At 40.2% G+C, this 16588-nt stretch overlaps 1 protein-coding gene across 2 annotated transcripts; it reads left to right on the forward strand.

Moving 5' to 3' along the window:
• Positions 1–873: 873 nt before the first annotated feature.
• fam120b (family with sequence similarity 120 member B) lies at positions 874–15861 on the forward strand. 2 transcript variants are annotated; one of them, XM_086026227.1, is made up of 15 exons: positions 874–980; positions 1252–1371; positions 2107–2297; positions 2440–2573; positions 2658–2780; positions 4229–4420; positions 4525–4789; positions 4879–5062; positions 5160–5261; positions 5800–5972; positions 7201–7293; positions 10601–10807; positions 11905–12046; positions 15101–15353; positions 15434–15861. In XM_086026227.1, the coding sequence occupies exons 2-15, from the start codon at positions 1254–1256 to the stop codon at positions 15456–15458; spliced, it is 2202 nt and encodes a 733-aa protein (XP_085882353.1). In that variant the 5' UTR covers positions 874–980; positions 1252–1253; the 3' UTR covers positions 15459–15861. The 2 variants fall into 2 exon arrangements, with proteins under 2 accessions (XP_085882353.1, XP_085882354.1); XM_086026228.1 differs by lacking the exons at positions 10601–10807; positions 11905–12046; positions 15101–15353; positions 15434–15861 and adding an exon at positions 9078–10424.
• The last annotated feature ends 727 nt before the right edge of the window (positions 15862–16588 follow it).

Consider the following 16588-nt stretch of genomic DNA (forward strand, 5'->3'; position numbering starts at 1 on the left):
AGATTCTCATTTTGTGCTTGATATAACAGTTCTACTTTCAGCAATGATTAGGATGAAAACATTTTAAATAAAGGATGAGTTGAAACCTCATCGGTCCTGATCATCAACATCTGTTCGGATTGCCTTGTACCTTTTCTGTCTTGTATTGTTAAAGGTTCAAAAGTGTGACTAACTCTGTTTCCTCAGTCATGTTACTTCTCTCCTTTAGTGTACAGACTGTACACTACTACTGTACGGTACAGTATTAATGTGTCCTGCAGTTTGCAAAACTTTGAGTCTTAGCTGGAAAAGAATACAACTATATGCTATGATTGACACTAAAATGTTTTCACGATATGTCAGCATGGCCGTAACGTTTGAGGGCACACATGGGGGGCAGATTTACAACTGAGCTCCGCCTTCCTTGAAGATCAGTTGACTGTGAGAGGTGGATTGCCCTCCTAGCCCACTGAGCATCTGGCTGGGGAACGACAGATGCTGACAGCTGGACTGACAGCCAGCATATGCCGCTTTCTTTATTTCTGCTAAACTCAGACAATAGAATGAAGAGGGCGGGGGGTGTATTGTGTGGAAGGTAGACCTAATAGCTTGTGACTTCAGAAAAGAGCCTCTATTCTCCTGGAGAGCAATTAGTCTGTCTCTGATCCCAGCCTGTAGAGTTTATGGGTGGACTGAGGCCACAGACCACAATGGTCCATTCATATTCATGCAACATTGAGAAGTTTGTACTTTTCAAATGTAATCTGTTGCATCAGCAGCTACTCTCTTTTATATGAAGTGTGTATGTTTAGATCTGCATGATGTTTTATTTGTGGATTGGCAGCACAGATTCATATCACCCGTTTAAACTGAGTAGTGTGGCCGCATGCGCCGAGCACGTGCGCTTTGTTTTGCAGCGTTGTGACGTCATATATGCGACGGAGGAAGTGAGAGCATACCAAAACAGACAGGACTCTGCTGTATCAGACGTAATTTTTTAAGTAAGTAGTCTGTTAAAGGTGATTTAAAATAGTGGCGGCAACAACAAAGAGTATGTCTTGAGTTCATTTAGAACTGCAAGGACAGTGGCTTTACCGAAACTAATACAACTATAAAATGGTAGCTAAGCTAATAGTTAGCATTAAAAAGAGACGAATCCTAAACAAGGAGCGTCTCATCTCACTCCGGCGTGACGAAGTCAACTCATATCAAGTACAGTTGACGCCTTCTTGGTACCACCAAATTAGTGTTTTGTCTGCTATCCCTCTGTAGAAATGGGAGTTAAGGGTCTCCAATATTTCATGGAACGCTGTTGTCCAGAATGCTGCGTGACTGTCAACCTGAGAGAGATGGCCAGACAACATGTTTCCAAAACAACCGACAACTCTTCCAGTTGAGTGCATCTATAAGGCTCGTCTATATTTTGCAGGGTGTCCTTAAAGTGTTCCTAACCCTATCCCATGTTCAAGAAGTTCCTTTATGCACGTTTCCGTTCCATTGTAATTTTAACAAATACCATCTTCAGTATTATTTCCAACATTTGTAACACAGAATAAGGTTGAAATTTACGTGGACTTTGTACAAAAAGCCACATTGCTGTCAATTGCTCATGTCTGAATGGAGCACGTGCACACTGCTTTATTTCTCCCCTCGAAAACAAATATTTTGTTTTGATTGAGTTGTACAGATTAAAGGTCACATTAATTAATGGTGGAACATTTTTGAAATGATTTATTTTAGTCATTTTTTTTTATATCACAAAAATCGGATGTATAGACTTTTTATTTCCGCTTTATGTTCCGAGGGAAGATTACTGCGTGTGCGGGAAGTGAGTCTCTTTCATGGTACCACTAAATTATTGATGTTGACTTATTGGCACTTCAACTATACAAGAATGTACTGGGCAACCAGAGGTGTGTTGACCACTTTCTTGTGCCACATTCAGTTCCATTTCTGGTTCTTTGCTGATCATTCTGCGGTTGTATTACTTTAAAAAAACAGACAAACATGACTTTAAACTCGGCTTTAGACTCGGTTGAAGTCTGATGAGGTATGTGTCATTTACTGTACCAGTGTATGCGTTTCTACCCTGAACATTCTATTCATTCACATTTCCATTTCGTTCAGATCCCACACTCGTTGTGGATGGCATGGCCTGCCTGTGCCACTGGTACTTGTGTAAAAATTGGGTGTGTGGGGGTCAGTGGAAGGAGTACATGAGCATCCTAAGGAGCTGGGTGGAGACGTTCACCTCTGCAGGAATCCATCTTGTCTTCTTCTTCGATGGCGTGGTTGAGGAGAAGAAGAGACATGAGTGGGTGCGGAACACAACCTTGTCTGTACAGTATTGTTACTGCAATAGGATTTTGACCCCCTGCAATTTCATCTATGTGGTGTCTGCTGAAATATGTTCCCAGTTCAACATTGGGTTTAAAGCTATTGTTTCTTTACTGCTTGCAGGTGAAGCGGCGGCGAAGAGTGAATGGGGAGGTATCTAAAATATTCCGTTACATTAAGTTACATGGAGAGCAACCAGGCAAAGATCTCTTCAGTCTGCCCTCTGGCTTGGCAACATTCACACGCTTTGCCCTCAGGTTTGCAATGTGTGGTCATAATATAATAATAGTAAGAATTGTACACATTATAATATTGATTTTTTTTTTTGGCTGGGGGGGCAGGACATTAGGTCAGGATGTATTTTGTTCAGTACAGGAGGCTGACTATGAGATTGCCTGTTATGCCCGTCGGCATGGCTGCATGGGCATTTTGGGACAGGACTCAGACTTCATCATATTTAACAGGTTGGTTAACCTGAGGCTGTTATTTCTAGTTTGATTATAACGTGATGTGTTCAGAAGAATGTATACAGTACAGTGGTACCTCTACTTACGAACGTCTCTTCATATGAAATTTTCAAGTTACGAAACTCCTCAACAGGATAATATTGCCTCTTGTTACAAAAGAAATTTCAAGATACGAAAGGTAAAAATACAGTATGGGCTGCCACTCGCAGCTCCGGACTTTCCTGAACGCAACATACTTGTAGCTGCTCTGCCGTTGGCTAGCCTAGCATCTTCCTGGCATCCCATTGGCTAAGAAGGACCTCTACCGTATGCATCTATGTGTGCAGATAGACAGGTAGCTAGATAGATATGTCTATCGTCTTCGTCATTCGCCCCTCCGGCCATGAGGTGTTCCGATAGTTTTACGTGAATTAGAAACGAGGAAAAGAAAAAAAAAAAGGAGAAAATCGTTTTTTTTGTCCATACAAAGCAATAGATAATAGAAAAGTAAGAAAAAGAGATGCGTTTGGTTGATCTCGCCAAAGAATATGACTGTAATGTATCAACAGTCGCCACGTTATGAAATCAGTTCTTTACAAAACGCCAGGCAAAAAACACTTCTGAGAGAGAACATGAACCAAAGAGGGCAAAAAGCGATGAGGACAGCAATTCAAAGGTAAATGACCATCATTTTTATTCTTTACTTTATTCTTTGTTTTTTTACACTATGCACAACTCTCATTTATTGTGCAATAATCTAATTGTAACGTGTTTGTTATATGTTTTGATGCATTTTTATGCTTTATAAAACATTTATGTCTGAATATTGGGGGGCTTGGAACGGATTAGGGCATTTACATGGAAAACGCGTCTCTACTTTTTCTACTTAAGAAATTTGTTCCAGAACCAATTAATTTCGTAAGTAGAGGTACCACTGTATATGAAAATGTATACCTTTGTTATTATTCTGATGTCTCCAAATGTTTCCATGCCATAGTGTAACAAAAATATGTTCTTCACAGAAAAATACAAAGGTCAAAATCCTGCTTTTATTTCAAGCAAATATTTTTCTACTTGTCACAGTGCGAAATATGTTTTCATCTTCATCCAGCAGACAAGAAGAAAGTGTTTCTTTGGGGTTCGGATGAAGAAGAAAATAAGCACAAAAATCTAAAAGCATTTGCAGAAACATGTTCAATTGTGATGACTTGAATGAATTTGAAAAAAGACAGCCATCAAATAGCATCATTCCATACAAATTCCTCGTGAGAAAAACATGGTGCGACCAACGGGATTTTGTAGAGCATTGCACAAATGTCCCTTTAGTTTGACTTTTTGCATCTTAACTATCTATGGTCACGGATTCATCCCTTGTGTCACTGACAAGTCAAATTGACCGTAGAAAATGGAAGAAAATGCAGAACAGATGCCAGATTTAAATATATAATTTGTGTTCTTCTTCAAAGCGTCCCTTACTTATCAGTGGCAAAACTGCACTTAGACCGCCTCACCACTGTCCTGTATGACCGAGGGATGCTTTGCCGAGCCATTGGATTGAATGTTTCTCAGTTACCGCTACTGGCCTGTCTCCTCGGCAATGATGTGGTGCCGGAAGAGCGCATGCAGGCTATCAGGAACAATGCTATGGCAGCATACAGGTGTGAGGCTGGTTGTCTGTCTTCATCTGTAATCCTCACCATTAAAATACTGTATTGACTTCATAAACGGCACAAAACATGTTGTAAAATCGACTTTTTCTCAGGGAGCCATATGACGCAGCCTACTCTGGTGCTCGTCAGGGGCGTATGGTGTTAGCTGTATCCCAGTTTGTCAGCTCTTTGTGGGACACGGAGGGGGAAGAGACTGGGCTTATCCCCCAGACTCTGAAACTACCTGCTGCAGATAAACAGCTCCTGGAAAAAGGAATTTGCTCCTATTTACTGGCTGAACCGGAAGTTCCTCAGCAGGATGCCCCACCTCCTGTTACAACTACCTTTGAGAAATATGTCAGTCCAGAAATATTAAAGGTATGTCCTGTACCTTGCCAAAATGTTTACATCTATAATCACTTTGCTGAGTGTCAACCATTTTTCTCTCTTTGCTTGTCTCTCTGTAGGCTTGTAGAGAAAAACATGTATCGGCAGAGGGTTTCATGGTTCACAACGTCCTGTGCGAAGGAGTGATCGAATGTAGTAATAGCCTGGAGGACGAAGAAGATCAAGAACTGTTGCCTCAGGCTCTTGTCTTTAAGTCCTCACGACAACACATCTATGGTCTGCTACTGCTCAACAGGCGTGATGGTAAAATAACACACACATAAGACACACACACAGAGTAGCCTCACATCCATGCGACTCCCGTATGCAAAGTTATTGTCTAAACATTTTGTGTTTCCAGACAGCACTGCGGAACCTCCAGCCATCAGAGAGTGGATTGTCTATCCAGGCAACCCTTTGAAGGAGCCCGATATGGTCCTCCCTTTGCCAGTCTGCATCCCATGTAAAGTACCCGCAGTCCTTGTGAAAGGACCCCTCAGCTACTACACTCTTTAAAGACCCTGTAAAGTCAAATCAGAGATTTTTTTTTCTAAGATAATTGCTGAAAACATGCAAAGACTGAGAACTATGTAGTACTTAATTGTAGCGTTAAAACTGTTTTTCATCATTTCAGCATGGTCGCTTTAGTGTGCCTCATTGTTGACTGTCACTGCACGCATGACACGGGGTTTGTGTTGTACACGTACAACAAGTTGCCGAAAAAACAACAACAACGAAAATACTTTGAGAAGTACAGACTGTAATTGAGGGATATCAGCTTTATCTTGTTTTATCACAACACATTCTGTTTTTGCTCAGGCTCTGGAGAATAATTTCATATCAAAGTGTGCGTTGTTTAGTTATCCGTTCAATTTTAATGACAGTCATTGGCCACTGTAATCACTACAAGCTGAATTGTTCGAGCCCAACATGCCGCATGCGTTCATTGTTTTTGAATCCCGAAACAAACATCTTAATATTTTATCTATCTGGTTTTGTAGGTGAGCAGCCCAGTCTGGACTTGCTGTGGTTCAGTTCTGGCCCCGACGTTTCCGCCCTTCGTCTGATGAGCTTTTTCTCAATATTTGACTGCCAAGAGTTTGCAGAATTGTACGGAGTTGTTGAAGACTTTCTTCTAGCTGCTCTTTGTCTGGTCACCTATATTGCCCTCCAGGTAGTACCTAGTAGAAGACTTTAATTGTTTTATAGCAGTAATGTCTTAAAGCCTAATTCATGTTACTTTCATTACTTATGGGATTTAAAAATTAGCTTTCACATCAGAAGCATCATTTTAAAAACGAGCTAAAAAGTGAAAGTTATAACATGACACTCAACCGGGCTTTCAGTTTGGGATATGATCAGTATGCTGCAGTCGTTCCGCTCTTTTTGTCAACATGTGATGTGATGTTAAACAGATCTCATTAACTCATTAATTGCCATTGAATGAGTTAATCAATATTTATTTAACTCATTCACTGCCAAGGACATATTTATTTGTCTTTTCACAGTCCAGCCATTCAATCCCAGGAACTTACTTATTTATTTTTGAATATTTTTCAAACGTTAGGGTAAAAGAGCATCTGAAAATGTCTGGCACTGAATGAGTTAATGCCGTGTTCTGCGGTGTTGTGGCTGACTTGATGACCGCCATTATCACCCAGAGACCAATTTAGCTATAGACACGTCAACAACCGCTCTGATAACCACCCAAGAACTTCTTTCGTTTTGACTACATTGTTTCTTTATAATAGGTTTCAAGTGTTTTGTTTGACCTTACCAGTAGGCCACCAAAGATGAGATTTGTATTTGTTTTTGTATCGCGTATTATTTATAACAACTTTTCCCTAAAACAATTTAAGTGGTAACAAGATTCTTTAATGATTGCCAAAAGGAAATTACAGTTTATATTTTTCCCCCTCAACATTTTACATACAGTTAGGTCCAGAAGTATTTCGACAATGACTGTTGTTTTTTCTTAATTAAGATTTTTCCTTTATGTGCCACAATACTATGAAAAAAAAACATCACAACAGAAGGGCAGCTTGTTTGAGGGTCTGTTAGACGAGTAGACAAGCAAAGATGAGCGGATGGGCCAACAGACAACAGTGGCTGTTGTTGTCTGACGGCCGCCGCATTCACATTCGCTCACTATTTGTCTGTTTGAATAGCTCCGGGGTTTGTTTGTTTTGAACACGCCACACACACACACACACACACACACACATATACACACACACACTGGCTGCTTTCTTTGCTACATTCATGGATTGTTGCTTTCCCTGTTGAGGACAGACCAAACAAACAGACCCACTCGGAAGACACACTGGGATGGGATTGAATTAGAAAGCCATTTATTATACGTGGCCACATATTTGACCATCTTCCTCTTACTCTCTTTGTAGGTACCATCTTTATGTTCACAGGATGTGGATGCTTACCTGAGTCAGGCTGTGTGTCTGAGGCTCAGATCTCTGCAAGAGCTTCAACAGATCAAGGTCAGCAAAGGACTCGCTGTATGCCACTCACTCAATTTGTGATACGTAACCCTGTGTACTTTACAGTAAACACGCTTCCAGTCAAGGAAAATGAAAATGGAAAAAAAACCGTCGAAAACACAAATAGGCTCTTGAATGGGGATCTCGTCGAGGAAACAAACAGCGCAATTAGAAGTGGGGTTGTTATGTAAATGGTGTTGTTTGTATTTTTCTTTTGTCTGTCTGTTTATCGCGTCTGTATCTGTCTGTCTCGTCTCTAGACTATTCCAGACAGCTCTTATGTTGATGAAGTGCAGTTCTCGTTCACCAAAAACTAGATCCGTGATATTTTAAGTGTTACTTCTCTGACGATGTCATTCTCAATCAAAATTGAGTATTATTCTTTGCAAAGACTTCATTAGGGCTCTTATAATAAACGGCAGATTGTTACACTGTACCTAATGTAGTGACCAGTGAGTACAGGCAGCACAAGCTTGATGTTGCTGTCAGGAGCAATCCTTCCTGTTTACTTTTTTGAAAAGCTAATCTATAAAGTCTGTGGTTTGGGCCTCATCTGTTGTATAATTTACAATTATTTACAGTTGTTTGAAAAGTCACGATTCTTGCCTGAGAGGGAGCTTAAAGTGTCTAAGCAGCTGTTCCTCAAACCAGTCACTGCCTTGTTGTTGACCCTTTTATTTTCTCCCGCTTAATTACCGTACTTATTTTGTGTTTTGCCTCTTCGTCTTTTGGCTACACAGTAATTAGGGCAGTGTCGTGTATTTAATAGGTGACCTCTGGAAGGGGTTGGAGGCTCTTGAAGGGTGGAGGCCTGAAAATGATCAGTATAGATTTACCTGCACAAGCACGCACAGACAAAAAGAAGGCACTTGTATAGGTTCTCCATTGTGGCAGATCTGTATGTGTGTGCACGTGTGTCCATCTTTGTGTCTCTCTGTCTGTTTTGCCCATTCTTCTTGGAAATGTATAGTTTTCAGAAGTCACTATCATGTATGTTCACATTCATGTAGAATGAGACCAGCCATTTGTGTTTATTTTTAAAGAGGAAACTCAACCCAAACATATTTTTTTCAAGAATATGTTTGATGCATGCCCACTAGTTGAAACAAGGCATTCTGATAAATATTGCGTTTGTGGAATAAGAGTTAGCCCACCCGTTTTAGGCCATCTCTGGGGACGGCCATTTTGTCACTTCTGTCGACGGAAAATTACATCACAGTCGCTCAGGGCTCAGCTAACGACCAATCACAGCTCACCTGTTTTCTGAAGCTGAGCCATGATTGGTCGTTATCTGAGCCTGAGCATCTGTGATAAAATGGCCGCCCCCTGGGATGGCTAAAAACGGGTGGATTTTGCCGCTTAACTCGTAGTCCACAAACACAATATTAATCTGAATGCCGTGTTTAAACCAGTGGGCCTGCAGGGAACGTATTCTAGAAAAAAGTATGTTTGGGTTGCTTTCCACTTTAAGAGAAAGAGGTTGCCGGTAGGTTTTTTGATGCATAGGTTTTCTTGTAGCATTCCTCCCCATCCCATGCAGCTGCATGCTTGCCTGTGTGTGTGTGTGAGTGTGGGAGAGATGGAGAGAGCACTCTGGCGACAGTCACCCGTCTGTCCTGGCTGACGCTCACCACATGGAGCTATTCAATCAAACACACACACACCTCAATGAACAGCTCATATATACACAGACACACACAGAGTTTTTTGTCTTTTGTCCTACTTTGTGTTCTCATATTCTTATTCTTTTTTACTTTTTCTTTCTTCTTTTCCTTCTTTGTTAGTTTGTTTGTGCGCTTCAGACTTTCTCATTGTTTTCAGTGTGTGAAGCTGTGTTTGACTGGAAGCAGGTGACAGGCAGGGCTGCGCGAGTGTGCGTGCGTGTGTGCATAATCACAGTTATCAGCGCTATCTGCCAAGGGACAGGTGAGAGGAGAAAATGTGCACACAGTGGACATCTGCCTGCTGTCATTGACTCTGCTTTTTGCCTCAATGGTAATTTACCGCATAATGCAACAGTCCGTTGGAACATTGGAAATTGGAGCAAGTCACATTAGTTAGCTGGATTTATAATGATGTCTTAGATGAAGTAACACGGGTGTTTCGCAGTTTAAAGTATTTTAACTTCAAGTAAAAGTATAGGAAGTGTGTTCTGTGTGGTGATACTAAGGCACATATTCATTATAGAGTATGTATCTTCACATTCTATTGATATTGTTATATCACTGTAAACAACAGAAGATTTTGGTCCATGTTAAAGTGAAAAAAAATAGCATCACAGTTCCTCAATTGGAAAAAATAAATACATTTAACAAATGAAATGAAATGTATATGAGACAGCAGTTATTGACCACTACTACTGTCATAAATACCTTTGAAGAGGATAAGCAATATAGACGGTGTTTTTTCTACTTTGCATAATTGTGTTTGTTCTAAAGTGATAAAGAAAAACAATGTTTGATTTGATATTTGTATATATCGTCGCTGTCCTGTGAAAAACACTTATGTCCATTTTTAAAAAAAAATCTTTTTACATGAATGGGGTTTCCGCGTTACAGACATCTCATTAATGTGAAAGTAAAAAAAAAAAAATTCAAAATTCTGTGTATTTTCACAGGACAGATATTTGTTAAACTTAAAAACCGATCTTGAAAAGGTACCGGTATATAAACCCAAAGGTCCATCGTCAGTGGATTTTGGGCCTCTTCGAATAGTCTACTCTCCTAACCTTAATACCACCTTTCCTTAACCTTTGTCAAAAACATCACTGGGTCAAATAGAGCTGAAACAGTGCTTCCTCTCCACAATTGGAGAAGACAGCACTGTTTAAAATGAATCCTCCACTTTTCCTTACTGACATTTTGGAATTGGTTGGTGTTCTGTTTCTTTAATTAAATATTGCTGCCGTAAAAAAATTACAGGTAACATATCTCCTTTCTTGTCATAAAGGTTGGTCAGTAGAAAGCAATCGATATAGGTGGATTAACGGTTGCATTGAGGCACCTTTCCTAATTTTTTTTTTTTTTTTTAATTCGAACGACCTTTCCTACAAGTACTTCCGGGCCATCTCGCTCGGATAGGAAAAGAAAGGAAAGTCCCTAAGCAAAACCCTGAATCCTCAGGGCCTCCCCATTGTCCTAGACTGAGGTATGTGCTGAAGGAATGAAAAGTGACATGCAGCAAACTCACGCTGCTTCTTGTCCAATGTGCTGTGACATGATCAAACAAAGAATCAGGCACCCAACTAAAAATATGATGTGTGTGACCAAGCAAATATAATTGCAAACTTCTTTTTTTTCCCCCTCAGCTGCCTTACCTCTGCAGCCGAGCAGTCCAACTGGGCTCTCTCTACATCCGAGGACTGAGCTACATGCTGGGGGCCAACTGTGCCAGCGGCTGCCCACTGCCCAACGCTGCCTTCATGCCCTGGCAAAGCTTCGATGGACAACTCTTCCACTCGAAGTACCTTCTGGCACATAGCGGCACTGAGCAAATAGTGCTGCTGGATGACCATGTGAGTGGCAACAGGGAGACTATTGGTTGAAATTCGCTCATTTGCTGTTTCCTTAGGTACACCTGCACAGTCTAAAGACATCCGGAGCTCAAAATTCTGCCTTTGCAAAATGTATGTCCAGTTTTGATTGACACTGTCAATTGTTATTGACTCAATTCCCCCGCAGTCATGAACAGGACAAGCAGTAAAGAAAATAAATGGATTTCAGGGCAACTGGGCAGCCTGGTGAGATAATAGCTAGCATGTCTGCCTCACAGTCGAGAGGTCCTGTGTTTACATGTTCTATCCACGCTTGCGTGGGTTTCTTCCGTGTACTCTGGCTTCCGCTAACATTAAAAAAAACATGCAGGTTAGGTTAATTGAAGACTCCAAATCGTACTTAGGTGTGAATGTGAGTATGAGTTGATGTGTGTCTATGCAATATGTGCCTTTCAGTTGAATGGCGACCCGTGTAGTGTACTGCGTCTCTCGCCCTGAAGTCAGCTGTGAATGGCTCCAGCTCACCCGCAACCCACGAGGACAAGTGCTTTAGAAAATTGATGGGTGTGCAACTATTTCTGCATCCTGGACAGTGATGTAGAGAAATGATGCAATATGGCTGTGTAAAAATTGAAGACACACTATAACAGCTAATATGTGATTGTACTTTTCACTGCAAATAAATGGCCACTTTTATTTTGTGTAAAAAATAAAAGCATAGTCTAAGAGGACGCTTAATACAGTGGTCCAAGTAGAAATTTTAGCTTACTATGAAGTTTTTTTTCTTATTATTTTTATATAGCATGGCCTGTATAGTGTTGCTGATAAAAGTTCTAATGATGACCCAAGACTTAAATACAACAGTTACTGAATTGAAATTACAATGAATTACTTACACAAACACCTCTCACCCTTTCAAACTACAACTACAAAAAAAAATCTTCAAATTTTTTTCTTTTACTTATATCTTAAAATAGTTTTTCTTTAGATTGTTCAGGTGTGTTCTTTGATGTGTCCAATGTGTGTGTATGTATCAATTTTAAGAAAAATGATCACCTGGTCACAATTCAGGCACAATCAACAGCAATGTTTTTTGTTATTGTCTGCTCCCCTTCCAGCAATCCAGTCTCGCCTTGTTTCTCCATCTGAGAGAGAAACATGTAGAGGTTTGCAAGAAGAGAAACAGAGTCTTGCAGTCTCAATCCAAAATTGGTGCGCTCGGGCAAAGTCAAAGTCACCGATACAGTGATGGACCCACAGGTGACATATTTCACATCTTTTCTCTTATATCTTTTGTCATTCACCAATTTTCTCTCTCTGAAACATATTTGCTCTGTGTGAGTTTCAGTTTTATGACTATGCATTTTAACGTTTAACTGTTAGAATTCTGTGGCTCAAATTCTGGTTAAACTTGTAAAGAAAGAGTCTCATGATTTTATTTTGAAAAGACCTCACGTTTGAGAATAGTTTGAACAATGTACGCTGGGGCGGAAAATACTCATGGAGCAAAGTGGAGAAACAGCATTTTAATCTGACAATTGATCCGCGGTTGTAGTTCTCTGGTAGCCCTCAGTGAACCACATTACCCAGAGGGCCGTGCTGTAACCAGCTCCATGTGTGCTGTGGTCTTTTACACACGCATACACACTCCTGAAAGCACATGTGCACGCCTGAATCCAACACTTGCTTTGTCAGTAGACTAGTAATAGCATGTTTCTGTTTATAGGCTGGGAGCACTCTATTTTAAGACACACAACAACAATGATTACAGGCTTCTCTCTCCATCTCAAACCCCCCATCAGTCCCCACTCGGCCCTCGACTCCCCTTTACCTCACTTGTTCCCATACGTTAATCCTTTTATCTTCTCTCTCCTTTCTTTACCTCCTCCTTTCCAGCAGCATTTTCACACCTCACCATCTCTTACTTTCTGTCCGTAGAATTAAAAAAAGAAACCAAAAAAAAAAACAGCTTTATAAACAACAGGGAAGAAACACAGGACAGTTTTAACCCCAAAATGTCTATAAACTGTCATTTTTGTGCCTTGTTTTATCCTTCCAATTGGCCATGACACTATATTTGTACAATGCTCAACATAAATGATTTGTAAATAAGTAAACTTATCAATTTCTCAGTGAACACAAGAACATTCAATTTTAATGATGATTAGCCTCACCTTTGGTAAAATTGTCATGAATTTGATTTTTTGATTTTTTTTTAATCGAAAATTTTGTAATGCTAGACTTAACCCTCAGTGAAATATACTCATTGTTGTATCAAATACATTTTTATAAAAGTAAAATTTTTGCATACATATTGATCAATTTTGCAGTACAGGTATAGTTGATCAAGGAAAATCAATCAAAAAATACATTCTAAAAAGTTTTGGAACAAATCTGTTGGGGAATATGTACTCATTTGTTGACCACTATATATGAGCAACACAGTACTGCATAGCGTAAAATTTAGTCCGTTTTCAACAATGACAGAAAAAGTTTTCACTGTTTATTCTAATCCCGCCCCAAATCCACCCCCCCCCAAAAAAAAAGCACTTTACTCCACCCACAGTTCAAGTGAAGCTCGAATGAAACTGTAAGTGGGAAAAAAATGGAAAACTTCTGTAATTCAAATAAAACTGTGACCCGTGTTGAGTAAAGTAAGTTTTGATTATAATGCTCCTCTTTACTCCAGTGAAATAATCGGGCTCCTTGATGCATTTCACATAACTTAAGTTTGTTGTCAAAAATAAAAGAATACATATTATTATGAGCAGACTTGAACTCTCCGCCACTTGGTGGTCAGTCATCGGGCACGAGTCAGCAGCAGCCTCGTGAAATATGAACCCGTCGTTTTCATGCAACTTTCGGTGAATGTTTTTTTTTAAAGCAGCAGCCTGTGCCAAGTTGGTTTACCCCAAACTGTCTGCTCTGTACTCAAGTCAAGCTCTGTGGGTCTCAGGAGGATGTTTCTGCTTGCACAAGATGGAGGGCCGTGCCCTCGCTATTCCCATCATTACTTCAGATGTGTGTGCGTGTGTGTGTTTGCGTGTATTTGTGTACGAGAGTGATGTGCTGGCGGTTTGTGGTGTCGTAGCAGGCCTTGCTTGGCTCGTGTTTGTAATCAGGCCCGATTTAGTCTCCTCAGCAAATATCTCTCTCCATCCCAAATTACTCTTTGACCATGAATCTACTGTGCTCTAAATGTTCTCCTCTCTCTTTTATCCAATAAGGACAAAGTGACATCCATATCGATGAAGGTTGCTTTCGGAGCAACTACTGTGCATTGTGGGGTACATTCACATATTTTCTCATTGCCATTCTTTATTTTATACTACCTTTAAGTCTTTAATCTACAGCAAGTTAAAATAGAAGCAAGTGGGAAATTGGCCCTATAGCTTCCAACATTCCGAAAGATCCATTTTTTTTTTTCTCTAAATTTCATTCAGCCAAACATTTGCTAAATCATAGGCCCCTGATATTGTCACAATCGCCTCGTTCATTCCAAATGTTTTCATCCACATCAAACTCATCTAAGTATGCCTTTAAAGACCTTGCATTGTGTACTGGGAACAGGGAAGGGCCTTTTACCATTCTGTTCCCACAAAGTTGGAAGCATAGAATTGTGAAGATTAAAGGCCTTTTCACACTGCACTTGCCAGAGCGCAGCATGCAGTTGAGGAACCCATTCATTGTGTATGTGTTGCGACAGCGTGGCGACGGCACGCCGTGTCACGATGTGTCATGCCGTGACGACATGCAAGGTGAGTGGTTAACCGTTGCGGTGCCGCCCCCCCCCCAATTGGAGAATGTCCAATTCAGCGAGTGGTGTCGCTCTGATGCATCCAATAGGAGAGGGTTAGCGGAGTGATTTCAGAGTGAACAGCAAAAGATTTTGGAGGTATTCCTCTGTAATGGAGTAAATGAAGAAAGTAATACTAAATGCAGTGTCTGTTAGAGCTTTGGGAAACAGGAGAAATTACATACAGTCTACTTCATGCCCTAACCAGTGGGAAAAGCCTCCAGGCCAGGGTTATAGTAATTTTAGATTATTCATTATAGTTGGTTTTGTTTAATGTTCCTGTTTTTTTTTCTAATTAAGTAATTCAGTTACTTAAACAAAAATCGAAAATATTTCGTTTTAGTTCAGTTTAGCTCACATACATCATGTACATGATTGTTTTTTCCGCATGTCACTTCTGAATGATCTCACTGCTGATCGTTGTCTTTGTCGCGTTGTTTATTGATTATGTTGTCTTGTCCATTGAAGAATTAAAAAGATGCGAGGCAATAGATGAGTTTCTATACTTGTACCTTCAGCTGACAACAGGCGGGAGAGGGGCGAGACATCATTCAGAGGATGGAGGAGGGCGATTGGACAGCGAGGTGATGGAAACAGCAGAGCCAAACTACAGGAGAGACCAATGCACAGAGGAAGAGGAGGAGACCAATATTCCCACCCTCGCTATCACCCTCCCTCCATGGATGGAGGTGCTCAGAACATGAGCTCTTGGCCCGAACAGAGTCGGAGTCGGTGGCGCCCCGGCAGAGGGCGATACCAGCCAGCTCCCAGGTAGCATTGCCGGAGGTGTTTATTAACGGAAGACTCATCACATTCTTTCATGCTCCCTCATTTGGACTTCTTCCTCTCAGATGGCGTCAGCCTCCTGCGCCGTGAACGTAACTCCACCCTGACTGAGAGGAGAGGAGGATTAGAGTGCAGGACTTGAAGAGTTAAGAGGGTAGGAAAGAGCTGATGAAAGGCATCACAGAATCAAGTTTCTCTGAACAAACTGATTAGCCATCAAGAATGTTTGTCGAATGGATGCAGTGGGTGAAAATGGGGGGATTAAGCAAAGAGAACTGAGGGATAAAGGACATTGAAATTTGGCATTTTATTTTGTTTTGAGTTGTTTTTCTTTTTTTTTTTTAATGAAGAAGAAACATCCAGTGGCATCACTCGCCACTGTTCAATCTTGTGACAGAAAACAAAATATACAGTGTCAAGAAATAAAAAAATATGTATTTTTTTTTTTTTTTCAATTTTAAAATTAAAATTTTAAAACAGGCACTGAAAAGAGGATTGGTGCTTAATCGTCAAACCGTTTTTTACCCTATTGTAGCATCCATTACCACGTATACAATCTATTATAAAGTCCACCATTATGGTCTATAAATTGACATGCTGCCGATCCCAAAACTCAGACACAAACACATTTAAATTCAAACTACAAAATAATAGTCAAGTTATGAGCTCCAAATGTGTAACTTTTTCTCTGTTTTTCTGCTACATGTTCATCAGCAGAGGTGGGTAGAACAAGCAAACATTGCACTCAAATAAGAATACGGTTACTTTGGAATAATATCACTCAAGTAAAAGTAAAAAATTATTCCTCCACATAATTACTTAAGTATTATGAAAGTAAGTAAGTGAAAAACTGGTGAGTAACTTTTGATGTATTTTTTTTAATCAGCATGGACATCAAACTGAGCAAAATATCAAATTGGAACATGCAAAATCTGATATTGCCTAACTATATAAATTCAACGAAAACAAATATACATTTAATCTTAATAAAATAGCATAATTTAAAGCAAATTCAGCCCCAAGAAATGATCTTAAAATAACTTTAGTTGTCGACACTGGTGAAACAGCTCAATAGGCTCACTAGGCCAACAGATTACATAGAAACAGGAACAGGGCAGAGCTCAGTGCATGACATAACTGTTTTGTTCTTTTTGGTATTCTGTAAAGTAATCGCAGATTAAATGTGAGGTCAAAGAGTGTTGTCTTTTCTTCCATATGTA

The sequence above is a fragment of the Filicampus tigris genome, chromosome 3 (assembly GCF_054856515.1).
Source record: "Filicampus tigris isolate MCC_2025a chromosome 3, RoL_Ftig_1.0, whole genome shotgun sequence".
NCBI lineage: Eukaryota > Metazoa > Chordata > Actinopteri > Syngnathiformes > Syngnathidae > Filicampus > Filicampus tigris.

Coding starts and splice junctions, on each gene's coding strand:
- fam120b (XM_086026227.1), top strand. CDS start 1,254: ATGGGAGTTAAGGGTCTCCAATATTTCATGGAACGCTGTTGTCCAGAA. Junction 2,298..2,439: donor AGAAGAAGAGACATGAGTGG/GTGCGGAACACA, acceptor TACTGCTTGCAG/GTGAAGCGGCGGCGAAGAGT. Junction 10,808..11,904: donor TAGTGCTGCTGGATGACCAT/GTGAGTGGCAAC, acceptor CTCCCCTTCCAG/CAATCCAGTCTCGCCTTGTT.